At 40.2% G+C, this 27,535-nt stretch overlaps 2 protein-coding genes across 2 annotated transcripts; both read left to right on the top strand.

Moving 5' to 3' along the window:
* The first annotated feature begins 2,377 nt into the window (after positions 1-2,377).
* Positions 2,378-7,133, top strand: LOC146390472 (uncharacterized). Its single transcript, XM_084921579.1, has 4 exons — positions 2,378-2,458; positions 2,548-2,667; positions 2,815-2,884; positions 6,220-7,133. The coding sequence occupies exons 1-4, from the start codon at positions 2,378-2,380 to the stop codon at positions 7,131-7,133; spliced, it is 1,185 nt and encodes a 394-aa protein (XP_084777705.1).
* A 12,041-nt stretch (positions 7,134-19,174) lies between these two features.
* LOC146390471 (uncharacterized) lies at positions 19,175-20,026 on the top strand. Its single transcript, XM_084921567.1, has one exon. The coding sequence runs from the start codon at positions 19,175-19,177 to the stop codon at positions 20,024-20,026; it is 852 nt and encodes a 283-aa protein (XP_084777693.1).
* Positions 20,027-27,535: the final 7,509 nt, after the last annotated feature.

Raw genomic sequence — 27,535 nt, 5'->3', positions numbered from 1 at the left:
ACGTTTCCGAGGATAGTAGGCGGGCCCAGGTACGTACGTTCTTTTAGAGCAGAGCTACAGATTAAAAATGCCCAAGGCGAAGCGGCCAAAAGTCTGGCTGTACTTCACAGCATAATATGCAAACTCAGCAGCCTGCAACAAGTGCTTTAAGGTGGTACTGTGATACTGTCAAAGGAGGTAACACCTCAAATCCGATGAAACACCTGGCGACGCATAGCGTTTTTTTTAAAAGCCGAAAAATGCGCCGTATTTGATAGCTTGCTGCGAGACCTCACACCGAGCGCATCTACTGCGGGTGGGTTGCCTGTTATCGGACCCGGCGTTTGCAACATCCCCCAAAAACCCGAAGAGGAGAGTCCTGGCCCCTAGCCCTGCCAGTGTAGCAGAAATGATGACGGATGATGGCAGCAGCAGCCGTTCTTCTCTGCGTGAGTAGCTTAATGTTGTTCGTGTGTAATTTACGTTGAGTAGGCTAACCACGTTATTACATTAATGCATGTAAGGTGAACTAGCAAACACCGTCATAGTTACATGCGGCTGTCTTCTTGTTTGATGGCAGATACTCCCTTCACCCTGGCCAAAAAGGCTAAAATGACCAAAGAAAAAGTGGAAAACAGTTAAACATGAAAGGTTTTTGGACAAAGTTTGTGTTTTTTCCATTGATTAAGCACTGCTTCCAGCCAAGAGTGATACCATATATGCCCTACAGCTGCAGAAAAGGCTAACATTGTTATCTTTTTACAAAATAAAACAGCTGAACATGAGAGGTTTTTGGACCAATTTTGTGTTCTCCATTCTTTAAGCACCGGTTTGAGCCCCGTTTAAGCACCGGCACCGGTTTGGCACCGGTATCGGATAAAACCTAAACGATACCCATCCCTAGGCTTGTGCCTACCTTTAAATCTTTTTAGACCGGTCTGTTGTCAGATCAGATCATACCTTAAGCTCCGAATTAGTCCTCTTAGCCGCAAAAGAATCCGGGTCACTGGCACCAATTATTAAATTGGGTTCTTTGCATTCTTTTGGCGGCGGTAGTCTAACTCAAAAATGATCTTTCCGGAAAAGGAGACTGAGCACACAGCTCAGGTCTGAAAGCAACAGCAGCCAGCAGGTTATTTATATACTTCCGCTGCACGTCACACACTCTAAGTTTTGAACACTCTGCTTAGTTTCACTTTCTGTCTGCACCTCATATGCTCTGCAAATGCAGTTTCCTGTCAGCCTGCGACCTAGTTTACACTCAAAGCTGGCCCTCTCTTATACATAAAACAATAAACTCAGCAAATAAGCACTAAGAATATATATTTAAATCCCAACAGTGGCGAGACTCAATTAAAAAATGAATAATCTAATTAATTAGAGGCTTTCTAATTAATAAATCTAAATTAATCGCATTTAATCACACAAGAAAATTCACCCAAAAGGCAAATGTTTTTTTATTTTTTTATTTTGAAGAGTTTTAATGAATAACAGAATAAATAATAGACATGAACATGAAAATTTTAAACTCAAGCTCTTTTATTTTATGAAAAAAAAGTTACAAAGACAAGGCACTGTGTGTGTGTATATTAGTGTGCACGTGTAAGCGTGTGTGTGTGTGTGATGGGGGTGCGTTTGTGTGACCTCCTGCTCACCAAAAGGATCATAAAAGCAGGAAGCTTACAACACAAGAAACAGATCTTTCCGATAGGATGTATCTACAATAATGTCAGTGCACCCCAGGGTGGTCTGTGGCTACAATGTAGCTTGCCATCACCAGTGTGTGAATGTGTGTGTGAATGGGTGGATGACTGAATGTGTAAAGCGCTTTGGTGTCCTTAGGGACTAGTAAAGCGCTATACAAATACAGGCCATTTACCATTTACCAATAAAACCCACGTCAGCCTCCCCCAGCACCAAATAGGCTGGAGAGGTTGTCAGACAAAGGAATGTCTTTGATCCTATAGTTTGAACTAAGACTTTAAAAATTTAAGAAACACAATGACAACATTTTACAATTTGACTTAACATTAATAAAATAATGTCTTGATGCATGCTTAATTATCCAGTTAAATAAATCCCAAAAGGTTGATTCTGTTCATCCGGACGTAGCGTTTTCAGTGGGAGAAACGTTTCGTCACTCGTCCAAGTCACTTCTTGAGTCTCAGATGACTGCAGGTTTCCCCAATCTTATAAACAGTACATTTGCGCAGTGACTGAAACTAGCACCACTGAATCAACAATGGGCTGGGAGGTCAGTTCCATGATTGTTAATATGCAAATTCTTATGATCATTGATCAACGACTACTAATAATAGCCTACTGATCAATGGCCATGTGTACCATTCACAGAGAGTTGGGGAATGGCTGCAATCACAGCATTGTAAGATGGCGAAAGATGGATTGTCCTGCAGGACCCAGTGCAGGAGTCATACCACACAGTGATGCAGCTGGTGACGATACTCTCAACAGTGCCTCTGTAGGAGGTGCTCATAATGGGGGTTGAATCTCTTGCGCTTCTCAGTTTGCGGAGGAAGTGGAGTCGCTGTTGGTCTTCTCCACATTCAGGGACAAGTTGTTGTTGCTGCACCACTCTGCCAGATGGTTAACTTCACCCCTGTAGTAAGCCTCATCATTGTTGCTGATGTGACTTACCACAGTTGTTTCGTCTGCAAACTTGATGAAAAGGTTGGAGCTGTGTGATGGTGTGCAGTCGTGGCTCAGCGGAGTGAAGAGAAGGGGGCTCAACACACATCCTTGGAGAGCCTCTGTATTCAGTGTTATTGGGCTGGAGGTGTTGCTGCTGACCCATACTGTCCTCTGTCTTCCTGTCAGGAAATTCAGCAGCCAGTTACCCAGCGAGGTGCTGATCCACAGCAGATCCAGTTTGTGAATGAGTCACTGGGTAATGATTGGGTTGAATGCTGAACTGAAGTCTATGAACAGCTTTCTAATGTATGAGTCTCTAGTGTCCAGATGTGTGAGGGCTGAGTGAAGGGCAGTTGAAATTGCATCATCGGTTGAGCGTTTTGACCGGTATGTGAACTCAAATGGATCCAGGTTGAGGGAAAGAGATAATTTGATTTGATACACGACTAACCGTTCAAAGCACTTCACAATGATGGAGGTGAGTGCAACCAGACGGTAGTCGTTAAAGCAGGAGGCAGATGACTTCTTTGGTACAGTAATGATGGTGGAGGCTTCAATGCATGTGGGAACGACAGCCTGACCTTAATGATGTGTTAAAGATGTCTGTGAAGACATTTGTGAGTTCCACAGCATAGTCCGTCAGTGCTCGTCCAGGGATGTTATCAGGACCTGGAGCTTTGCGTGTATTGATTTTGGCAAGGGATCTCCACACACTGTCTGGGGATTGTGTCACCATGGTCTGCAGAGTGGGCCTGTAGTCTGTGATGGCTTGTATTCCTTTCCACTGCCTCCGAGTATCTCTACTGTTGCTGAAGCTTTGCAAAATCCTCCTGGAGTACTGCCTTATTGTCTCTAATGCCACGTGACAGGTTTGCCCTTGCTGTTCTTAGGCTCACCTAATCCCCGGCTCAGAAGGCTACATTTCTCAACCTTAGGAGCCTTTAGACCTCACCTGTGAGCCATAGTTTCTGACTGGCCCGGACACTGATAGTCCTGGTCTCTGTGACATCGATGCATTTTGGGATGTTGGCAATGACAGTTTCGGTATATTCCTGAAAGTCTGTGGTGTTGTCATGTGTGACGGTCTGTTTAAAGATCTCCCAGTCTGTGGTGGAAAAGCAGTCTTGCAGTGCCTCTAAGGACCCATCTGGCCACACACGTACCTGCTTGCAAATCCTTCTGAGTGATTTGTCTTCAGTTCAGTTTTTTGTTTTTATATATGTTTCTGTAAGAAATAATAAATTCAGATAAAATAACTGATTTATACATGGCTACAAAACCTGATTTCTATTTAGTTAGCAGGTAAATCTCTTTTGTTTTGAAATCTAACTGCTTTAATGAGTCTTACTGTCTTAATGTACGGGGTACACAGATTGTGTGTTGTGGAGTGTGAGGTCCCAAAAGCAGTCACATATGCTCATATTTTTACCATACAAGTATCTCTTTATTGGCTCCCTGTTAAACTTAGAATTAAATTTAAAATCCTTCTCCTCACATACAGAATCCTGAATAATCAGACATCATAGTACCACATCACCCCAAACAGAGCACTTCACTGTCAGACTGTTGGATTACTTCCAAGCCCTTTGAAGCCATGCCTGACAGTTGGTATGAAGTGCATGTGCTGATATGTTGTCTTCGGATTTCAATAAATTTGGAGTTGTGGTTTATGGCCAAAAATCACTACTATGATACCATGTGTGAAAAGGACATTGTTCCAGAAATCTAGTGATTTGTTAAGATGCAACTGTGCATTGTGCTACCACAATGTCTGCTTTTATAGATGTGGTCACACCTGCTCATGACAACGGTATATTGATTAGCAGCAACTTGATGCTAATCGATGCTAATCCTCACATACATGTTTATTATTGGAATTTACCTCTACATGTAATGTCTGTATAGAATGCTGAAAATGTCCTCACACACATAAAACAAATGTTCACATTATTTCTACCATACCAAATAAGTACAACCAATGTTTTATGATTCCATAGTTGTAATGTTGTCAAAACATCATTAATGTAGCCTTGCATTTGTTTACTGTCTTTCTAAAACATTAACATAATAATTAATGTGCAGTCAGAGGTATAATTCAAATAAAACGACAAGTTAACAATGCTGTAATAAAATCATTGTATCTACTGCAGAGTATGTGCAAATAAATGAGAATCAACAGAATGAAGGACCTTATTCAGACTATAATTACAGATAGAATTCTCACTGATGTGGAGTGCTTGAAGGTATATTCAGGTTATGATACTTTAATTGTTTATTTATCAAGTGCTTATTGATTTGTCAGTTTGTCACATGTTTTTATGTAAATGGAAATACACTATATTTGAATTGAACTCAGAGAGACAGAGAGGGGTGGAGTGTGGGTAGAATGTTTTTCGAACAAGTATTCACTTATTATCAAGAGTCCACAGAGAAGACACAGAGGGCGAAGGGAAAAACTGATAAGGTCGGTTCCTTTTGATTTTTTGGGAAAAGAACAAACATACAGTTGACAATGTGTTTTGTTTTCTAACTGCTTCTCTAAAAATAGTTTTAGTTAGAGTTTAGAACTCATAACATCATAAGGCTAATTTTGAGTCAGTAACTGGAATCAAATATATTGTTTTATGGTTTTATTTTCAGTTAATTCAAAAAAAATAAAATAAATTGCACAAAAACTTGAAAGATGTGATTTTTTAAGTTATCAGAGGGTAATTCTACTCAGTCACAAAAGTGAATTTCACACTGACCATTATGTCTTTAGGGGTTTTGGCAAATGCCACTCAACCTCTGATTTGGGAATGTGACATTTGTTTGCACTCTTGACCAGTCCAGTTTTATGATTGTGTTAGAGTGAATTGTTAAATGTTGTCATTTTTATGCTTGCCATCTCTACAAAAGGAATTCCACTGTCCCCCTCCCCAGATTCTCGAGGTTCTGGGTGGGGGGCTGTAGTCTTTTATCACAGACACATCCTTGTAAAGGTCTTTTTGATGTAAGCTTCCTGCCCAGCAGGAGGTCACACACACACACACACACACACACACACACACACACACGCACACACACGCACACACACACACACACACACACGCACACACACACACACACACACACACACGCACACACACACACACACACACACACACACATTCTTACAGAAGTTCACACATATACATACAATGCCTTGTCTTAGAACCATGTGGGCGTTGCTTTGCTGTGATGTGTTTTGTGTGAACTGTTTCTCAATAAAAGGCAGCAAGAGGAGGCCGGATTAGGGGTCATTTCGTGGTAGACATCAACGAGGCCTCCCTTGCAAGTGAAACGATCGATCGCTGTTGCCTTGTTTTTCTTTCACGGGAATAAGTCCTGGGTACAGCGGGGTCTGAGTTTAGACCCAACAGAATGCATTGAAGGACATCAGACAACTACATCCACCAGCAACAAGAACTATAAATAGAATATTCAATGAATATAACAAAACAGATAACACATCTGACAGCTGAAAACATGCAAGATGTCACAAGACAAGTATCGCAAAACAAAAGAAACTTTACGATAAAAGACTAATGCGATTGTCCTTTCTTTTTCTAGATATGGCAGTAAATTCGTCAACCTGCAGTGACTATCAGTTTGATCCAAACCATTCCTCCATAAACTCGCACAGTCAGCAGTTTGAGTTCACAGACTGCCTAATGTCCAGACCAAGCTCTTTTGTTTTCACCTCATATAGCATCGTCATCATTGTCGTCCTCCTCCCTCTTTGTACTTTAATCCTCTCTCATGGACTCCAGCAATGGTGGCAAAAGCGTTCAACCTCATCTTTCATCATGAGTCACTCTGACAGCATTACCTACCACATGGTCACAATGGAACTATTTAGTGTTCTTGGGTGTATCCTCAGCTGTTGTGCTATTTACAATAATCAGTCCAGCATTTTACAAATAGGATTAGTCTTTTTCTCTTTTGCCTCTTTTGGAGAGACATCCTTCCATGTCCTAACCTGTGTGGAGCGCTACCTGGCTGTCATTCATCCTGTCACCTACTTGAGGCTGAAAAAGCAAAGAGGGATCAGAATCAGAAATATTATTATTGGCTGTGTTTGGGTGTTTTGTTTTGTGATTGTGTGTCTGATGCTGATTGAAGACTTGTTTAATATCTTGTCTTTATTATTGTTAATATTAACATTAGCCATCATCTCCTTCTTCACTTCTTCAGTTCTCTGTGTTTTGATTCGTCCAGGTCCAGGAGTTCAGGTTAGGAATACTGAGAGAGTTGACCAATCAAAGCAGAAAGCCTTCTACACCATCGTGGCCATATTTGGAGTGGTGGTGTTGAGATTTCTCGGGTGTCTGACTTGGACTTTTCTGCATTTCTCAGGTGAAATTAATAATTGCGTGATGATGACATGTACTGTTTGGTTTAATCTGCCCTGCACCCTCGTGTTACCTCTACTGTTTGCGTACAGAACAGGGGAAATTTTGTGCTGTAATGTTAATAAGAAATGAAGTAAAGGTTACCGCCTCCTTCCCCCCCAAAAAAGTCATTTGAATAAAAGAAAAAGTTCAGAGAAAGATCAGTAAATATGGTGGACTTGGACTACAACATGGCAGTTGTAATCTAGGCAGATGACTGTATATTAATTTTAGGTTTATTTATTTTGTAGTTTTTAATACTTTTCATAGTAATGAAATTGAGTGACAGTTGTCTGACACTGTTTGTTTTGTGTACAAACCACCTGCTGACCTGCAGTACATCTTTAATGTTATTGTTTCATTTATGATTAAATTTACAAGTCATTACTTCTGTATTAGTTCTGAGCATATCTGAAGATTAGGTAGATATCTCAATAGTTCTTGTAAACAAGTGAGAAACTTCATTTTCTAATTGTCGAGATAAATATCTGACCCTCACTTAGAACTCAAAAGAGCTCACAGGTTCCTGAAGACCTTTAGTCAAACTGTTATTCCTGGCTGTAGTCAATCATTTGGTGATCTTGTTTCGGAATTAAAGTTCTATAAACTGTTGTAAGTTTCTGAGTACTGCATTTGAGTCCCTTCATTTTCATTAGGAAAATTTTAATCTGATAACCCTCAACGATTTGTATTTAAAAAGAACTGTGAGATGAAGATAGAAGATAGAAAAGACCTTGAGAGTTGAGGCCCTGTAGAATATAACAAAACATGAAACTACAGCTGGGGGTGTATAGGTATGCACAGAACAGAGTAAACAGAGTAAAAGCAGACATAAGTCATGAGCATACAATGTTTTAGTAAGATGTTAATTTGATGAATGTTTTTTCTCACTACTGATCACGCGCCCAACATCCACTCTGCACGTGCTTACACACCCATATATCAGCACTGCACACACATATAGCACTGTGGCTCTGAGTTGCTTTGGTTAACATATGAGCGAATCCCCAGGGTTTTATAGCATGTTGTGAAGCTCATGGGGACCCCCCTTTAGATCTGCTTTTTACATTGCATGATCTCTGATGCGCATGGTTTAAATAAAGTAGCATCACAAGTGTTTTGGAGTCAATAGTGTTTTTTAATAGTGAGTATTAAAAGGATCGGAGAGATTGAATGAGTATAATCTCGACAGTTGGAGGTCAATCAGTGACGAAGGTGGTGCAGGACAGAGGCGTTGCAGCCCCTAACAACCCGAAAGAATGGATGACATTTTATTTTTGTGTACTGGACATTTTAAGTATGTGTTCCATGCCCACTTTCTTTTCTACCTAAAATGTTTTTACCATATTATCTATGGTCATCCAGATAAATATGCTTTGGAAGATAATCCTCTACACATCCATTCAAATCTAATGCATTCATATGTAATATTCTTTATTTTGAGTTTCCATATTTCTGGCGCCGTGCAGCCCTATGCTCCTATGATCCGCATTAACTTGCTAACGGAGATTTGCCGTGTTAATGCGTCATTAAAAAACATTTTTAACGAGATGAGCGCTGACAGCACTAGTTAAAACATCTGCCAATATTACCTTATTATTATGAGATCATTACAATTTAAAATCTTTATAAAAATATGAAAATTCAAACTCACAAACATTACCTTGTTATTGTTATGAGGATATCATATTGTTAATTGGTTTTGTCTCATGCGGATGTCTTTATTTCCAAATTATTCCCAACTCGTTTTTGGGCTCATGTTATCCAGTTACATACTTTTCAGTCTAATTACTCAAATCTAACCATTGTTGCTACCTTAAAATTACTTGAATATTAACTAGTTAATACTTTTTAATTGATGAGTAATAACCTAGAAATTACGGCAATATTATGTTCTTGTCTCTGCCTATATTACTAAGCTGTAATATAAAATGCTACCAGGAATTTATATTTCTCATTGATCATTAGAAAAAAATTAAAGACATTATGTAATATTGAAAACTGTCTTGACAGAAAAAAAAATGTTTTCTGGAGAGCTGATTGGTCAGTAGGTAGAGATTTCCAACGTTGTCTGTAACCACAAACATAATCTACTCCACAGCAATTGGTGCATGTACCCCAGTAAGAAGTGAACCACCTTGGTTGTACATAAAACCTTGAGTTAATCCATGAGTTACCTTCATAAGACGAAATCCTGATTTGTAGTGCAGGTCACAGGTGTCATTAATCACACACACACACACACACACACACACACACACACACACACACAGAAACATGGACAAACCACACAGTCAATGACCTTTTGATTTGGAGGCAAACAAAACAAACATGTGCATAGTTTGCATTTTTTCCACTGTTCATCCTAGTGGACAAAGCAAATAAAGTACAGGTGGAACAATATCTGTGTATGTAAAAAAAGAGAAGAAAAAAGGTTCATCCAATCAGAAACCTGAAAGAAAAGAAAAAGGGGTAGGAACCAAAAATATAATCAATGGTTGTTTGTGATAGCTTTTCTTTGCAGACATGAGTTGGTGGCTTTTCGATTTACTTTGTTTGATCTGTCTAGGCCCACAAGATGAGGGCAGGAACAGGGAAAGGACTGACCAGTCCACATAGAACATAATACACACATAAAAAAGTAACATCAACATCAGTCCTACCTACACTCATAAATTGCTTTCTTATTTGCACTTTTATCTTTCTTTGCAGTCTTTATTTATGTAAAAATAATGATGGTCCTATTGTAGAAAATTATGTAATTGTGACAGTTTCTTCCTGTTTATTAAAGACTGCATTAAAATGCATTTTTTCCATTTTCCATTTTGGAAAACTGATCAATTAATGTATACATTGAGAGTGATGCCTTAACCCTCGGATGCACAACCTACCAATACCTACACTCTTCCACGAGTGGGGTAAAAAATGACCCCAAATAAAATCAATGCTTTTTGCTATAAGCTTGGTTGTTATTTTTCAAAATCTTTAAAACGAAGAGTTGTTATATTTTCATATTTGAGGTATTCCTCATAAAACATGTTTGTGACATGAGGCCCTTTGCATTTTTATTTATTTTTTCATTAATTTTAAGAAATTGCAGTTTTTGTATCACTTCTATCACTTTTGTATGCTTGCTCTGCATATACTGCAGAAGCTGGGTCTTCCCTCTGAAAGGCACAAGTTGTTCATCCACTGTAACACAATCACTGAGGATGAATTTCTGCCTGCAGTTGACCAGGAACAGGCCCCATATGTAGCGGAAAGCTGCCATGTGGTTTGTTTTCAGTCGGTAGGCTCTGGTCCTCTTGTCATCAAAGTGCAAGAAACGGCGAATATCTTTAAATCTTTGAATTGACATAGTGGCCTTGTACCATGGGTTATGCAGAGGACTCCCAAAAAGCACACCAACTGGTACATCCCAGTTCTTCTCACTTCCTGCAAGAATGGTCAATCAAATGAAGACCAGGAGCTTATGTTTGATTACATTTTTCCACTCTTTTCCCCTGTCTGTGGCTACTCTTCGTGCCTCCATGTTTGTGCATGTCAGCACCTCTTCTATTATATTATCACACATGAACATCTTCCATGCATCTATTGGGGAGAAAGTACTAGACCCAGGTGCAAGCCCTGGCCGACTAATTCAGATTATTTTGGCTAGAGCAGTAAGAGGGGCTCATTCTGTTAGACTCAATATTCATTTCCTCTTCAGGGGACTCCTCTGTATCTGACTGGCCTTGTTCAGTGGGGGGGACAATAGTCTGGGTCTTCTATATCTGAGATGTCAGATTCTGAGTCAATGCCTCCGATGGGCTCTTCATCCCATCCGTCCTGGATCATTTGTAGGTCCACAGTGATCCTAGCTGGCCTCATAGCAGCCATGTTACTTTAGAAAAACATCAGAAAGGACAATGTTTGAAATGCACAGGAAACTATAAACAGGGCTGCACATAAATGGTCCGCAGGTGTGCATTCGCTGTCAAAATAAAAGACGCATACCAGATAAGGATTTGGAAGGCAGTTTTGCGTACATTAGATGTTCTGGAGGAGGACAGACATTTGTTCAGAACTCTAAAGATGTCGAAGAAGCAAGCTCCGTAAGCAATTACTTTGGTGTTCCTCCACCGCAAAAGAAGCGCGTATTCTCTGAATTTCCCGGAATTTCCTTTTATTTTGACAGTGAATGCGCACCTGCAGACCACTTATGTGCAGCCCTGACTATAAATCATATATGTTACTGTGTAAAAATTAATTCCTGATCCATCAGAAGTGTAAGTGGGTCAGTCAGAGTTGCTAAGAATTAAAGTTTCATAGAAGATTCCACAGGAACTGCTTGGGGTCATTTTTGACCCCACTTGTGGAAGAGTGGGGTAGTGATACAAAAACTGCATTTTTTTTTTAAATTAATGAAAAAAGAAATAAAAATGCAAATGTCCTCATGTTACAAACATATTTTATGAGGAATACCTGGAATATGAATATATTACAACTTTGCATTTTAAAGATTTTGAAGAAAAACAACCCGTGGGGTCATTTTTGACTGTCTGATGGTTTTTGCGACACCAATTAGGGACACATTCAAAGTTTTAGCAGTTTTCCAGACTGACGGACCTTCAGTTCTTAAAGTAGTGATGGACTGTCATTTCTCTTTACTTAGCTGATTGGTTCTTACCATAAAATGAATTCTAACAGTCAGGTTCACGTGTCTCAGTCAAGCTCTAAGTGTGTGCTGCTTCCTTTTTATCCTTTGTGTCTATATATTGTCTGAGTCTCTGTCTGCTCCTCGGCATGTTCTCCCTCTAGGTTGTTTCTCTCTTGTCATGTGTGCTGTGTGTTCCATGTTCTGTCATGTCAGTCTAGTTCATGAGTACCTGGTTTCTGCCTTGTCTGGGTTATATTTTATTATGTATATTAGTTTTTATTGGTACTGCAATAAAGTTGTTTTGAATGTAACTTGGTGCCTTTGGAGTGTTGCGTTTGGGTGCCTGTTACACAGTCAACATCCCACATAGCAAGCAGGTCTGGCCCAGATCTGGTATCAAGCCGGCACTGCTGGTTGACTTCTGGCATGATAAGACATCTGTCATCCAGATATGGACCAGGCCTGGCATAGATGGCACTGTCTATGTGATGCCATGCCATATCTGGCTCGATTGTGGTTTGGGTTATGTGGCCCAGGCCCATAGAAAACAAGTCTGGCCCAGATCTGGCATCAAGCTGGTACTTCTGACTGACTGGTGTCATGGCAGGGTGTATGTCAACCAGATGTGGGCCAGGTCTGGCAATGATGGCACTATTTATGTTCCTATTTTCCTATTTTAGTTAGAAGACCCAAATGCCATGTTGCAATACTGTACTGCTATGGTAGCAAACGTTTCAAATGCAGATTTGACAGGTTTGTGAGTGTACACTTCATCCAAATCCTACTGAGGGTTTACTCATCTGTGCCAGTGGGTTGCTGCAGCTCAGGAGGTAGAGCACGTCACTTACTGATCTGCATGTCAAGAGTATGAATGTGTGTGAATGTAGTTAAAAAAGCACTCAGTCTAGGGAAAGTGTGTGATATGGTGAATGTGGCATGTTGTATAGAGCACTTTGAGTAATCCAGGAGAGTAGAGAAGTGCTATATAAGAATCAGTCCAGAGTTTCGTCATGTTACTTTTTCACTATTATGTTCCGGCACATGTTGTTATTACATGGCTTGATTAAGATATACATTAGGCTGACATCTGGACCAGCACAGGGCCAGCAGTGTGTCTGGTGCTGGCATGTGTGTGGGCCACCTCTGGCCACCAAAGGGCCGTCATTCTTTGCGGTATGCGGGCCATGTGTAAGCACATTGTGTGGGCCAGATCGGGGCCATACCAATTTTGCAATGTGGGATGATACTCCTGTTGCTATTGTAGTAAAAAAAAAAAAAAGTACACAAAAACCACTGGATATGCAACTTCAAATTGCAGGGTAGTAGAGACTAATTTTAATGAAGTCATAGACAGCAAAGGCAAAATAAATAGATCCTTACCCAGTGGAGTACCTCTAATTAAATGGGTTGCTAACTGGCAGTAAAACAGAAGATGATGGAGAAGAAAATACATAATAGTGATGCTGTGAGGCGATGCAGCTACATAGCAATAGATAAATATTAGAAAAGAAAAAGTAGTCAATCTAACCTGGGTCCTGGAGAAAATTCCGACCCAGATGAAGGCCCTAGCACGAGTAGTGCTAGGAAGAAAGCGAAAAAGGTATACTGTGGACAAACTGGGCCAATTCTGCTATACCTGGTACGCAGGGGAAAATTATCAATATGCTTTTTGTGACATTTTTGTTTGGTGGTGTGCCATGTGATTTTTCTAATCACTCGGCAATAATGTAAAATATGTGCTGTGGCTCCTAAAGGTTGGGAGAGACTGTCCTAAACTATGGCCTTGAAGAATTGTTGAAAAACTGCTCTAACTCCTCAGCAGCAATAAGTAACTCAAACTGTTCTGCAATGAAAGACCAGTTTTTCTGTTTTTGCAGTTCTGTAAGATCTGAAACAAACATTACAATCCTTGATTTGACATTTAGCAGGTGTTATGTCTTACTTACTGTGAAAAATAAGGCTTTTCCAATAAATGCCTAATGGCACACACATACACAAATTTTCTGAGGCCACACAGGTAATAAATGATTTGAATAAAAAACAAAACAAAACTTGTATGTACATCATTTCAATAGAATGATGAACTATAGGTATTGTTAAGTAGTATGTCAAAAACCTTTAGATAAATCAAAGCTAAGGGCATTTTACACTATTATTAGTAATAGTAATAGTAATTAGTGCTTATTACCCCTAAGACCCAAACTCTTCCATGGCATGCATTTTTAATTTCTCTTTGATATTTGGGCATATTGGGACCCAATGAATGTAAAAAAACAAAGAATTACCAGATTTTTTTTTTTAACCTGATTTTTGTTTCTGAGAAAAATGAGAGCCACATATGAGGATATTCGTCTAAAATTTCGATAGAACAGTGGCAGTATAATGTGGATATCAGGCCCTTGTAGAGCAAAATTGAGTATTTTGGTCTAAACAACCCAAAATGTGATGTCCACATATGTGGACGCCAGGTCCTAGGAGGTTAATTATTCAAATGCAGCACTGATAAAACATGAAATGTTCTGATCCAGTGTACTAAGAAATAAATCTATGTAAGTGCTTTTAGTGCTACGCTGATAGAGTATACAGAAGCAAATAAAAGAACGTATTATGTATATTATGAACACTTCATCACAATTATTTTGTGGTCTGTTTGATGTGCAGTGGTCATAAGTGTTTGTGAAAGCCTCCATGTTAAGTTATACTTGCTATATAAACAATTACTAATCTCTATGTCAGTACATCAACATTTGTCTTTATGCAAATAAAACATGTAGAGAGACAGCGACAGGGATAAAATGGGACCACATTATAGAGCCAGTGCAGTTTACTTGAAGTAAATATCCACAAGAGTCCGCAGAGGAAGTTCAACAAGAAATTGCCTGAGAAGGTTGGTGGAACCTTTTTAAAATAAGCACCGCTATCAAAAATGTCGATTATTTAATTTTTTTAATGTGTTTTTATTGAAAATAACATTATCCAAACTCTACTCCAAGCCAAACCCTAATATTGAGCCTTGATGGTAGGCCAGGGTTGCGGATCTGAAAAATTGATGTCATTGCTATTCTTCATATCAGTTTATATAAATGAAAGATTTTTCTTTCTTTTGAGAATTATCTGTTCTTACAGACAACTTTCATGTTTGACAACTGCCATTGCATTTACTCCACTGATTAGAAAGAAATTGATTATTGGGGTATAAACGTAAAACACAATCAATTTGGATTCTTGAGTTTAACACAGCCACGCACAGAGATACACTCAGAGAGCCCAGTGTTAGGGACTTTGTTTGATTTGAATATACAGCTTTGTCTGTACACGATTTGATTACTTTCACTGTGCATCCAAATGAACAAATAAATAAACTCCATATGCATTTATAGGGACACTAAAAAATGTGGTGTTAAATTTAGAAATTTGATCATACTGCTCTCAAAAAGGTGAACACATACACAAAAATAATATCTGAGCTTAGTGCATTTTGTTATCACGTGCTTGATGTTTAGTTATGTAAATACAATAAATTTGAATAAAGTGAGACTGACAAAGGTGAAGTGAGGCTGCAATGTGAGTCTAGTACGATCCACAGAGCGCAGACAGATGAAAGAAGCTCAGAAATAATTGAGAATAAGGTTTGTTTTAATACTTATTACAATCAGAATCCTCTCAAATAACTGATGACAACTAAAATGCTTAAAACATAATGTTTTAGAAAGACAACATTATAGAAGGGAGCATTAAGAGAAGGAAGTCCCTTTGAAAGAAGGGACTGCTATCACAGCTAGAGATTGACGAGGTACAACATAAATGCTACGGCAAGGAGGAGTCAGGACGCCAGGTCAGGGGGGAGATATCATCACCCCCACCCGAGATTGGGTACATAGCCCCAAGTGCGATAGGAGAAGGATCGTTGAGTGCGAGAGGAACTAACCTGAGAAATAGGATCATGGCCAAGCTTGAAACCTGGATCCCCCGTAGCCGGTTACCAAGATTACGTGAAGTACCCTCAGAAGGTCTGCTAGATGATGTTAATGCAGCACTACGGACGACCTACAACCACGATTACCGACACTAACAAACTGATCTACAATACGGCAGCAGTGATCAGTGAGATGCTTGGCTACAAGTTGAACAGCCACAAGGGGCAGTACCCTCCATGGAGAAGGAGGCTAGAGAGCAAGATCAAAGCAGCACGGAGGGAGGTTAGCCAACTAACGGAGTTGCAGAAAGGTGCGGCAAAGAAGGTGCATAAGAAATACAGCAAACTGTCCATACCTGAGGCCTTGGAAACTGCCAAGCAAAGACTCACAGCCTTGGCCAGCCGCTTGAGGAGGTACACCAGAGAGATAGAAGGCAGGAGAATAAACCAGCTGTTCTCCACAGAACCAGCAAAGGTGTACTCTCAGTGGCAAGGGAACAATAAGAGAACAGCACCACCAAGGCTGGAGACGGAGCAATACTGGAAGAACATATGGGAGCAGGACGCAACCCATAACGGCAATGCTCAGTGGCTAGTGGATCTGAGGGCAGACCATAGCGACCTCCCTGAACAGGGACCAGTAACCATCACAGTGGCAGATATCCAAGAAAGGGTCACCAGTATGAAGAGTTGGACAGCACCAGGGCCCGACATGGTTCACGCCTACTGGCTGAAGAAGCTGACTGCACTCCACGAGCGTCTGGCAGCACAAATGAACCAGCTGCTAGTTAACGAGAGACACCCGGAATGGCTAACCGAAGGTCGAACAGTCCTGATCCCCAAGGACCCCAAGAAGGGACCGGTCCCATCCAACTACCGACCAATAACCTGCCTCAGTACTACATGGAAGCTCCTGTCAGGCATCATATCGGCTAAGATGAACAGGCACATGGGTCAATACATGAGTGGGGCATAGAAAGGGATTGGCAAGAATACCAGAGGTATTCAGCTACTGGTAGACAGAACAGTCAGCCGAGACTGCAAGACCAGACTGACCAACCTGTGCACTGCCTGGATTGATTACAAGAAGGCCTATGACTCATTGCCCCACAGCTGGATCCTGGAATGCTTAGAATTGTACAAGATCAACAGGACCCTAAGAGCCTTCATCAGGAACTCAATGGGGATGTGGCGTACAACACTAGAGGCCAACTCCAAGCCCATAGCACAAGTCACCATCAAGTGCGGGATCTACCAAGGAGATGCTCTGTCCCCACTGCTGTTCTGCATAGGCCTGAACCCCCTCAGTGAGATCATTAACAAGACTGGCTACGGATACCGACTACGGAACGGAGCAGTTGTCAGCCACCTCCTGTACATGGATGACATCAAGCTGTATGCCAAGAGTGAACGAGACATCGATTCACTGATCCACACTACCAGGCTATACAGCAATGACATTGGAATGTCGTTCGGACTGGAGAAGTGTAGTCGAATGGTAACGAAGAGAGGGAAGGTAGTCAGAACTGAGGGGATTGAACTACCAGAAGGCAACATTGCAGACATAGAGGACAGTTACAAGTACCTGGGGATCCCGCAGGCGAATGGGAACCATGAAGAGGCCGCTAGAAAGGCTGCAACCACCAAGTACCTGCAGAGGGTCAGGCAAGTCCTGAGGAGTCAGCTGAACGGTAAGAACAAGATCCGGGCCATCAACACCTACGCCCTGCCCGTGATCAGGTACCCTGCTGGGGTAATAGGCTGGCCAAAGGAGGAGATAGAAGCCACTGACATAAAGACAAGAAAGCTCCTTACCATGCATGGAGGGTTTCACCCCAAGTCCAGCACCCTGAGGCTGTACGCTAAGCGGAAGGAAGGGGGCCGGGGACTGGTGAGTGTCAGCACCACAGTCCAGGATGAGACAACGAACATCCAAGAATACATTGGGAAGATAGCCCCAACTGACCGAGTGCTCAGTGAATACCTCAGGCAGCAGAAACCCAAGAAAGAGGAGGGAGACGAGGAACCATCATGGAAGGACAGGGCCCTGCACGGTATGTACCACCGGCAGATAGAGGAGGTGGCTGATATCCAGAAATCCTACCAGTGGCTGGACAAAGCTGGACTGAAAGACAGCACAGAGGCACTAATCATGGCAGCACAAGAACAAGCTCTGAGTACAAGATCCATAGAGGCTGGGGTCTATCACACCAGGCAAGACCCCAGGTGCAGGCTGTGTAAAGATGCTCCAGAGACAATCCAGCACATAACAGCAGGGTGCAAGATGCTAGCAGGCAAGGCATACATGGAACGCCATAACCAAGTGGCCGGCATAGTGTACAGGAACATCTGTGCCGAGTATAACCTGGAAGTCCCGAGGTCAAAATGGGAGATGCCCCCAAGGGTGGTGGAGAATGACCAAGCTAAGATCCTGTGGGACTTCCAGATACAGACGGACAAAATGGTGGTGGCTAACCAACCGGACATAGTGGTGGTAGACAAACAGAAGAAGACAGCCGTAGTGATCGATGTAGCGGTTCCGAATGACAGCAATATCAGGAAGAAGGAACACGAGAAGCTGGAGAAATACCAAGGGCTCAGAGAAGAGCTCGAGAGGATGTGGAGGGTGAAGGTGACGGTGGTCCCCGTGGTAATCGGAGCACTAGGTGCGGTGACTCCCAAGCTAGGCGAGTGGCTCCAGCAGATCCCGGGAACAACATCGGAGATCTCTGTCCAGAAGAGCGCAGTCCTAGGAACAGCTAAGATACTGCGCAGGACCCTCAAGCTCCCAGGCCTCTGGTAGAGGACCCGAGCTTGAAGGATAAACCGCCCGCAGGGGCGAGATGGGTGTTTTTTTTTTTTTTTATATATATATATATAAACTAATCTCAAAAAATATGACTCTGAGCCCTCTGAAAGATGAGGGGTCATATTTCTTGAGATTATGTTTTGTTTTAAACAACCTACTTATGCAGGTAAAAATATATATACAGTAATGTGGAAAACTTTAAGGCAGGTTAGAAAAATGCTGTAAACAAAGAATGTTTTCAAAAATGGAAGTGTTAATTTTGTTTCATCGATCACACAGTTTTTGTAGGAACTCGACTGGTAGGTTGTTCCAAACATCTTGCAGAACTAACCACAGATCTTCTGTGGATGTAGGCTTCCTCACATCCTTCTGTCTCTTCATGCAATCCCAGAAACACTCAATGATATTGAGATCAGGGCTCTGTGGAGGCCATACCATCACTACAAGTACTTCTGGTTCTACTTTAGGCTAAAGATAGTTCTTAGTGACTTTGGCTGTATGTTTGTGATCACTGTCCTATTGCAGAATACATTTGGGGCCAATAAACAATAATTTATGTTTCTGAAAGCACTCTTTGTTTACTGCATTTTTTTCCGCACCTGCCTAAACGTTTGCACAGTATTGTATGCAAAAGCAGACATCAGCTGCAAAACCCCTTTTGTGATAAAAATTTAACTATTTGATGTTTTTTTTCTGTTGCAGATATGTCATCCAATGGCTCCTTTGATCATCCAAACCTTTCCTCTATCAATCCTCAGTTGTATTCTAACATGAAATGCCTCTTCATCACACCAAGCTCCTACATCTTTGTCTCATTTAACTTAACCAACATTATCCTCCTCCTTCCTCTCTGCATCCTTGTCCTCTACCATGGTTTCCAACAGTGGTCTCAAAGGCGCTCCACCTCCTCAGCAGCAACAACAATGACACACTGTGACAGCTTCACCTACCATGCAGTGATCATAAAACTGATTGGTGTCATTGCGTGTTTCCTTGACTGTTTTGGTATCTACTGGGTTAATCTAAGCATAATAGCAGCAGGGGCACTCTGTCTTTATTTCACTTGGTATGGACAGATTTTCTTTGACATCCTCACCTGTGTGGCGCGCTACCTGGCTGTTGTTCATCCCACCACTTACCTAAGTCTGAGAAATGAGAGAGGGGTCAGAATAAGAAATGTCACCATTTTCTGTGTCTGGATACTTTCCTTTGTTGCATTTGTTTCCATGATCACAAATTTTGCTTCCACTGTTGTGGACTTTTTCCTGTTGGTAGTGTCTTTAATCATCACCACTTTCTGCAGCCTTTCTGTTTTGTGCGTATTGACCCATCGAGGACCAGGAGAACGGGAAAGGAACAGGGAAAGAGTTGATAAATCAAAGCTAAGGGCATTTTACACTATTCTAATCATACTGGCAATGCTGGTGTTAAGGTTTAGTTGGAGTATTTTTCGAGCTTTTCTGAATGCATCAGGTAGAAGTGATGTTTGTGTGCTAATAACATGCGAAGTCTGGTTTAGTCTGCCCAGCAGTCTGGTGTTACCCTTGCTGTTTCTACACAGGGCAGGGAAGCTGCTGTGGTGCAAGAAAATCATACAAAGAGGTCGAGGGTCTTTTAAGTAAAGTGTTTTTTTTCTATTTTGCAGAAATGTAAAAAAAACCAACAACAGGGCTGACCAAAGTGCTGTACAATAACACCAAATAAAAAGAAAAAGACATCCCGGAAGGTAAAAGATATGGAAACACAAAATAGCTGTACAAGTTAAACAAGTAAATAAAAGTAACTGGGTCGACTGTCAGGGAGTAAAATTGTGTTTTCAAACAAATTTAGAAACAGTGAGTGAAGGAGCCTGCCTGACGTGTGGTGGAAAATCAGTCCACAATTTCGGAGCTGCAACTACAAAAGAACTGTCACCTCCGAGTTGACGTTGTGTCATTGGAACGAGCAAAAGCATCTGCTGACCTGTGGGAATGAGGCAGGACATAAGGGTGCAGCAACTCAGACAGATAAAATGGGCCACAACCTTTAGGAGACGTAAAGATAAATAGCAGGTTTTAAAATGGATGTTAGTAATGGAACTATCTGAAATCGAAGGGAAGCAAAAATTAGAGTGACATGCTCTTGCTTGCACAGATAAAAATCCAGCAGCGGTGATTTGCATACATATATGAAGAGCTGCTGTGTAAAAATGTTCTCAGACCTAGCTGCGTTTTGAGCTAAATAACATGGTCAGCATGTGAATATGACAGGTGAGACCTTAGTCTGGAAATCGCCCCTTGTAGGCAGGGCTTGGTTGTTTTTCCCTTTATAAGCACAGGTGCAAGTAATTAGTTGCTTTTTGTTAAGTATTTTTTTCCCTTCAAGTTGAAGTTTAGATCACTGTGCATTTGATGTGTGACAAATAGTGTTTATATTTTTTTAAAAAAAAGCAATTATCCTGTCTTAATATAGTGAAGCACAATTTATTTTACAGTTTAATAAGGAAGTTGTTCTTGTATCTTGTCTTATCTGGTGCTGCTTTTTACGTATATAGAAATGTATTTCTTACAAAAACATTAAACCTTGTAAACTGACTGCATGTCTACGGTGTGTCTCCTGTTTAAATAGTGCCTCCTGCTGGTCACACTTCCATGTCGTATGTAAGTTTCATGTTTAGCTGTGAAAGATATGAGATGTTTGTTTTTCTTGGTTTATCTTATAATTTTTATCAAATTAATTTCTTGTTTTGTTTTTTCATCTTTGTAATGATCTGCATTGCAATCATTACTATCACCTGTATCATATCTGCCAAAGTTGTTGCCAGTTAGGCCAAAATAGATATAATACTAATTATTTAAACTGCATTAATAAAATATGTTATTTCCTCTTAAATTGTGTGATATCATTGGCATAATAATATGAACACTACCAAAAATGTGTTAAATGTATTCATTTACATTACTTTACAAGGTTTAATTTGCTTCTCCATCATTTAGCTGGGCCAGAGGACACACTGTAAAATCAAATTAGTTCCCCAAACCTAAGCAAAAATTGTGCAAACTAGTTGCCTCAGAAAAAACTAAGTAAATCTTAGTTAAGGTAACAAAGTTAGGGCATCTTATTATTTCTAAATAGAGATGGACCGATCCGATATTAAGTATCGGTATCGGTCCAATACTGACCTAAATTACTGGATCAGATATCTGAGAGAAATAAAAAATGTAATCGATCCATTAAGTACCAAACAAGCACCTCACAAAACTTGCGACATGGCGTAACTTGGCTCATAACCGTAGCACGTTGGAGCAGTATGCATCGTGTGATAGAGCAGCTGTGGCGTGCCAGACCTGTGGGCAGTCTGGTTGAGCATTTGGAGCCTCGCTACCAAACCGGCATTTCATCTCTGAGAAAGTTATCCCAGAGAGAAGTAAAGCAAGTGTGTAATCAAAGGAGCTTGCAAATAAAGCTCCTACGATGACCTGGATGACTGAGAACCTTCACAGACAAAGCAAGTGTGTAAGTTCATCTCTGAATGTTTGTAAAGCATCCCCACGTTAAGCTTAACAACCGATATATGGAGCGACTGCCTCTCTCTCCCTCCCATAGCAGCAGGAGAGGGAAGTATACTTCAATCGTGAAACTGATCAATGATCAGCTGATCGGCTTTTCTGTCGCGAGTCCTTCTCTCTTGTTTGTTTTTGCCCCACTTCGCACCACAAAGAGGAAACCAGCGGCTGAACAACAGCAGCATGTTTAAGCTTGATAAGCTGTTGTTAGAATTTATTTAATATTACTTTCTACACCAGGATCCTTTTCTACGTAGCTGACGGCTGGTAACTGTGCAGGGGCGGATCTAGCAAAGTTATGCAGGGGGCCGATAGGGCATTAACAGGGAAAAGGGGGCACAAAGACATACTTTTCTTTCTTATTCTCATTTAAAATGTCTAGATTTTAATAAATAATTATCTGACTCTTACACCCAAAGTTTTAATCTGATGCAAAATGTATAGAAGTCCATTACTGTATATAGTAACTATTAAGTCTAATATACCCTAGTAAGCTATAGTACTTTTTCCTTTGGGAAGATACGATCTGTGCAGTCTGCAATTCTGTTGAAGAAAGATGTTGAATCTATTTAATTATTCTTGAAAAAGAATTGATTTCTGTGCATTTTTTTTCACCCTGCATCAAATTAAAGTTGAGTACGTCGATTAAGCATCATGAGGTGGAGGGTGGGGGGTGGTTCCTTATTTTTTTTTATTTTTTATTTTTTGCTGGGAGTTTTAGAGCCCTATTAGTTAGGTTGCTTACTCTTTAAAATACCAGAATAGGGAGGATGGAGCAGGTTTAAGTTCATTAGATTGATCAGTATTGCTGAACTATGAAATATTTTGGGTGCAGTGTATTTTTTGAATACAGGTATAACAGAATAGCTTTATTTTTTATTTTTTTTTTTTAACTTGAGTATGAACTTATACAAAAAGCAGCAAGATATTAAAAAAAAAGTTTATTGATTAAAAAACACACTATATCGGATTCATATCGATATCGGCAGATATCCAAATTTATGATATCGGTATCGGACATAAAAAAGTGGTATCGTGCCATCTCTATTTCTAAATGGCATTAAAATAAGAACTCAAACTTTTGCCTGGTTTGGCTGGTTTTCTGCTTTCTGATTGGTCCGGGCCAGGTGTAAATTTGAGGGCACTCTAACATCACACAGTAATGATGCTGTTCAGGATTTGATAAAACATTTCTTTAACCAGTGCTATGCATGACTCACAGATTAGAAATACCTGTGCCTTTTCTAAACAGAGGAGGAAAACTGCATAAAAGAGTAAAACAGTCACCTTTTGATATCAGCTCATTTCCACTTTCCACTTTTTTTGTTCTGTAGGCTGAAATTTTTATGTTATGCACACAAGCAAAGGCTGAAGCTTCTGAGTCTTAATGCCTAAGGCAGGTGTTGCCATAAATCAATTTGAATGTACTGCATGAGTTGTTGACACTGTCAGTTTATTCCTGGTTGTCAGATGTTCATTTTAATAGCAAATTTAGATTTGATAGTTAATCAAATCAACTTCTCAATTTGAATGTGACACTTCAGTGATTGCCAAGGTGATTCTAAGGCTATTCTTTGTATTACATGTGCCATGTACAGTAACATATCTATGCTATTAAATGTGTATTTTTTCTTTTTGTCTTTTCCTTTGACCTTTAGCACTTAAGCACCTCCAATTTTTAGCTTGGAGGGTTTTGATGACACTAGTCAATCTTGATCATAGAGATTTCTCATTTTAATAAAGCAGATAAACCAACCCTCCTTAAACATTTGATCCCAATTTATTTATCCTGAATGATTCAACAAGGTATATAGTCATATATAACTTTTTGGGAATTCTTAATTCAGTGTAAGGTCATTTTTTAAGCTGTATATCTATAATTAAGATATACAGCAAATATTATTCATACAGCACAAACTGCACAAACATTTCAAGAACACAGAAAACATTATTTACAAGGAAAAATCTTATACAGGATTAGAAATCAATGTTCTTCTATACAAAGCACAAGTTATCTGAATATAAATTAATTTAAATATAAACTGCTCAAAGAAAATGTATTCCACAAATTTCAAATATCTTATGTATAATAAAGACATAAAACAGTTTTGTAAGGGATGATGATAAAAAGCCATGGCTTGATCTACACTACTGCTTGTGTATTTTCGTTCAAGTTGTATTTATACAATAGAACAACCAATAAAAATCAATTAGAAATTAATTAGGAACTGCAAAGTTACTGTAATAAACTGTGTTTACATAATGATACATGACATGCATTATCATGAAAAACCTTCAGAATTTACTCACTAGGTCTTCTGTTTCTGGTCTTCTGACCTGTGTGAGTCTGAATATAAACAAGTGTGCCATTCAAGGAGTTTATACATTAACTTGGGTGTGTGTGTGTGTGTGTGTGTGTGTGCGCGCATCTGTTTGCATGTTATATAACCAGTGTACACAATAACCAACTGTTATTCGGTATTCAGAGAGATGCAAATTTTGTATCAGGTTCATAGGCATTTTTGCCTATGTTTGATAATATAACAGTCTCAAGGGCAGGTTACTGTTATGACAGTCTGAAAAAATCCAAAATGTCTGTCAGCACATGTTTTGTGCAGTTCTTCTTTTGTTGTTGTTGGTTTGGTTGATTATATATATATTTATACATCCAAAGGTCCCACATCCTCTTCATGTAACCCTTTCTGGTCGGACTTCCATATACAGACAGACAAACTGGTGAAGGCCAACCAACCTGATATAGTACTGGTGGACAAGCAGAGGAAGACGGCCGTAGTAATAGATGTAGCAATACTGAATGAAAGCAAGGAGAAGCATGCAAAGCTGGAAAAGCACCAAGGGCTGAGAGAAGAACTTGAGAAAATGTGGAGGGTGAAAGTAACAGTGGTCCCCTTAGTAATCAGAGTGCTCTGTGCAGTGACCCCCAAGCTAGATGAGTGGCTCCAGCAGATCCTAGGAGCAACATCCGAGATCTTTCTCCAGGAGAGCGCAGTCCTAGGATTATCAATGATACTGCACAGGAGCCTTTAGCTCCCAGGCCTCTGTTAGAGTACCCGAACTTAAAGGATAAACCACTTGCAAGGGCAAGAAAGAAATGTTTAAATATACATAATCTTCTGTCAAACTGTAAAATGACTGCGGAATTTTCAGTGCTGTAACATTCCTAATCTACTTTCATTCTGGTCCTGCATTACTCTTGCAACACAGTAGTTTGCCTGCTCTATGCAAAAAGAGCAGAGGTAACACCAGGCTACTTGGCAGAGAGAACCAGATTCCTGACATCAGCACTGTACACCGGATGCCCATGCTCACCACTGGGGAGAAGTAAATTGAAATTACAAGCACATGTCCAGTCAGCCTTAACATCAAAGTTGCCGTTATGGCTACAATGGTGTGAAATGCCCTTATCTTTGACTTGTCAGCTCGCTCTCTGTCTTTGCTACCATCTCCAGGTCCTGGACGAATCAGAGTGCAAAGAACAGAGAAGCTACAGAAAGAGACAGCAGCTGCAGCAAAAACCAAGATGGAAAGGTCTATGAGAAGGTTTAAAGAAGTAGGCAGAAATTTTAAACCTACTGTTGTAGGTAAAAGCAGCCAAGTGAATACGAGTAAAATATTTCTGATTTTGACCCCATTCCTGTTTTTGAGGCCCATGTAGGTGATTGGATGAACAACAGCCAGGTACCGCTCAACACAGGTGAGCGTATGAATAAAAATCTGCCCAATTGAGATGGAAATGACAAGAAGCGTTCCAGCAACTATCATGAAGAAAATATTGGAGAAGACTCCACCACAGACGAGTGCGCCACCACAAATGCAGATCATCTCAACAGCAACCATGTGGTAGGTGAAGATGTCAGAGTGGCTTGTGGTTTCTGCTCTGGAGGCAGAGCGCTGCTTTTGCCATCTTTGTAGACCCAGGTAGATGACCACGATACAGACAGGAAGGATGATGATGATGTCGCTAATACAGAAAGCAGTGAAGGTAATAGTACTAGGTCTATTAAAAAAACAAACTAGTGAAGAATCAAAGACGGATGAGGTGTTAGAGAGGGATGAGGAGTTGACAGACATAACTTTAAAGTAAAGAGGAGGAAGAAGAGAAGGAGACATAAAATATGAGAAGGAGAAAAATCAAAAGAGAGGGGACATACATCAAAAAATGAGATGTTAGCTTGTCAATAATAATATACCGTATTTTTTGGACCATAAAGCGCACTGGACTGTCGATGAACGGGTCTGTTTTCACACATAAGGTGCACCGGATTATAAAGCGCATTAAGTGAAACAAAACAGTCAGATAAGCCAAATTTTACTCAACCCATTCTTCTTGGTTCCTCCACTTCCGTACCATTGATTCACTAATGTTGTTATGTTATTAGACCCAGATCACTCCGCGAGGCTCCTGACTTCGGTAGCTGTAATGCTCGGTCAATCCATCAAGTAGTGCGGCTTTGTAGCTTACCAAAGTCTTACTAAAACATTTTTTGACAGATTTTTGAGCGCCATGTACCACATAAAATCGATTCGAGGTCAGTAAGCACAACCAGAATTCATACATAATGTGCACTGTCAATTTTTTAAGAAAATTAAAGGATTTTAAGTGCGCCTTGTAGTGCTGAAAATACGGTAATCACAATTACACACACACACACAAACAGACAGACACACACATACACACCAAAATAAATAAATGTTGAACACATTACCAATTTTGAAAATAAATATCTTTCTAAAGATATTTATTGAGATGAAATTCTCACTAGTAACAACCGATTCAATCCACATACGCAAAGAAATCAAACCATAGATTTCCATACATTTATATGTAAACATGTGAAATAATACAGGTAAAATTGTTGAACACATGAAGAAAAGAAGGTGGAAAGTCATGACGGCAGCTGAAATCTGTCGGTAATCAGGAAGAAATCACGACACTTAAAGAAAATTAATATCATCTGGTTCTATAAAACATACTGATGGCATTGGTTAAAGAAGAATTTCTAAACTACTGAAGGTTCATGTGAGCACTGCTGAACCATAATCCAGAAGTGGAAAGAACATTTTAGATGGAGGGGTGGAAAGAATTACCAGAATTGTCCAAGAGTCAAGGAGCAGTTGTGGAGAGCTACAGAAAGAACTGGAATCAGCTGGTGTTTCATGCCCCCACAGCCTATATGCATGGTCACCAGGCAAGACTCCATTAGTGAAGAAAAAGGAAAGGAAACAGCATTTATAGTCTGGTCAGATCAGACCATAACTGAACTCTTTACCATAATACATTCCATGTTTGGAGGTCAAAAGCAAAGCCAAGTGAAATTTAAGAACAGCTAGCATGACCAAAGTGCTAAACATAAAAAAATGCTAAAAATAAAAATACAATAACAATAAACAATATAGAACAAAAACCAATAAAAGCAATAACATCCAACCAAAATTAACGTTTCTATACTGGATTAAAAGCCAAACCAAAAAATTGGGTCAATTGAGGATGCTTTTCTAGTTTGAAATGGCAGTGCATTCCACAATTTTGGAGTTGCAAATGCAAAAGCCTGATTTCCCCCCACC

This window comes from Perissodus microlepis, chromosome 3 (assembly GCF_051167445.1).
Source record: "Perissodus microlepis isolate ML-2025 ecotype Zambia chromosome 3, ASM5116744v1, whole genome shotgun sequence".
In the NCBI taxonomy this organism is placed as follows: Eukaryota; Metazoa; Chordata; class Actinopteri; order Cichliformes; family Cichlidae; genus Perissodus; species Perissodus microlepis.
The sequence above is the reverse complement of the archived record's forward strand: the minus strand, read 5'-3'. Positions and strand labels throughout refer to the sequence as shown.

What these genes read in the sequence shown, in the direction of transcription:
- LOC146390472 (XM_084921579.1), top strand. Translation starts at nt 2,378, where the DNA reads ATGGATTGTCCTGCAGGACCCAGTGCAGGAGTCATACCACACAGTGAT. An exon ending in TCTGCAAACTTGATGAAAAG is followed by an intron (nt 2,668 to 2,814) that starts GTTGGAGCTGTG and finishes TCTTCCTGTCAG; the next exon opens with GAAATTCAGCAGCCAGTTAC. An exon ending in GTTTGTGAATGAGTCACTGG is followed by an intron (nt 2,885 to 6,219) that starts GTAATGATTGGG and finishes TTCTTTTTCTAG; the next exon opens with ATATGGCAGTAAATTCGTCA.
- LOC146390471 (XM_084921567.1), top strand. Translation starts at nt 19,175, where the DNA reads ATGAAATGCCTCTTCATCACACCAAGCTCCTACATCTTTGTCTCATTT.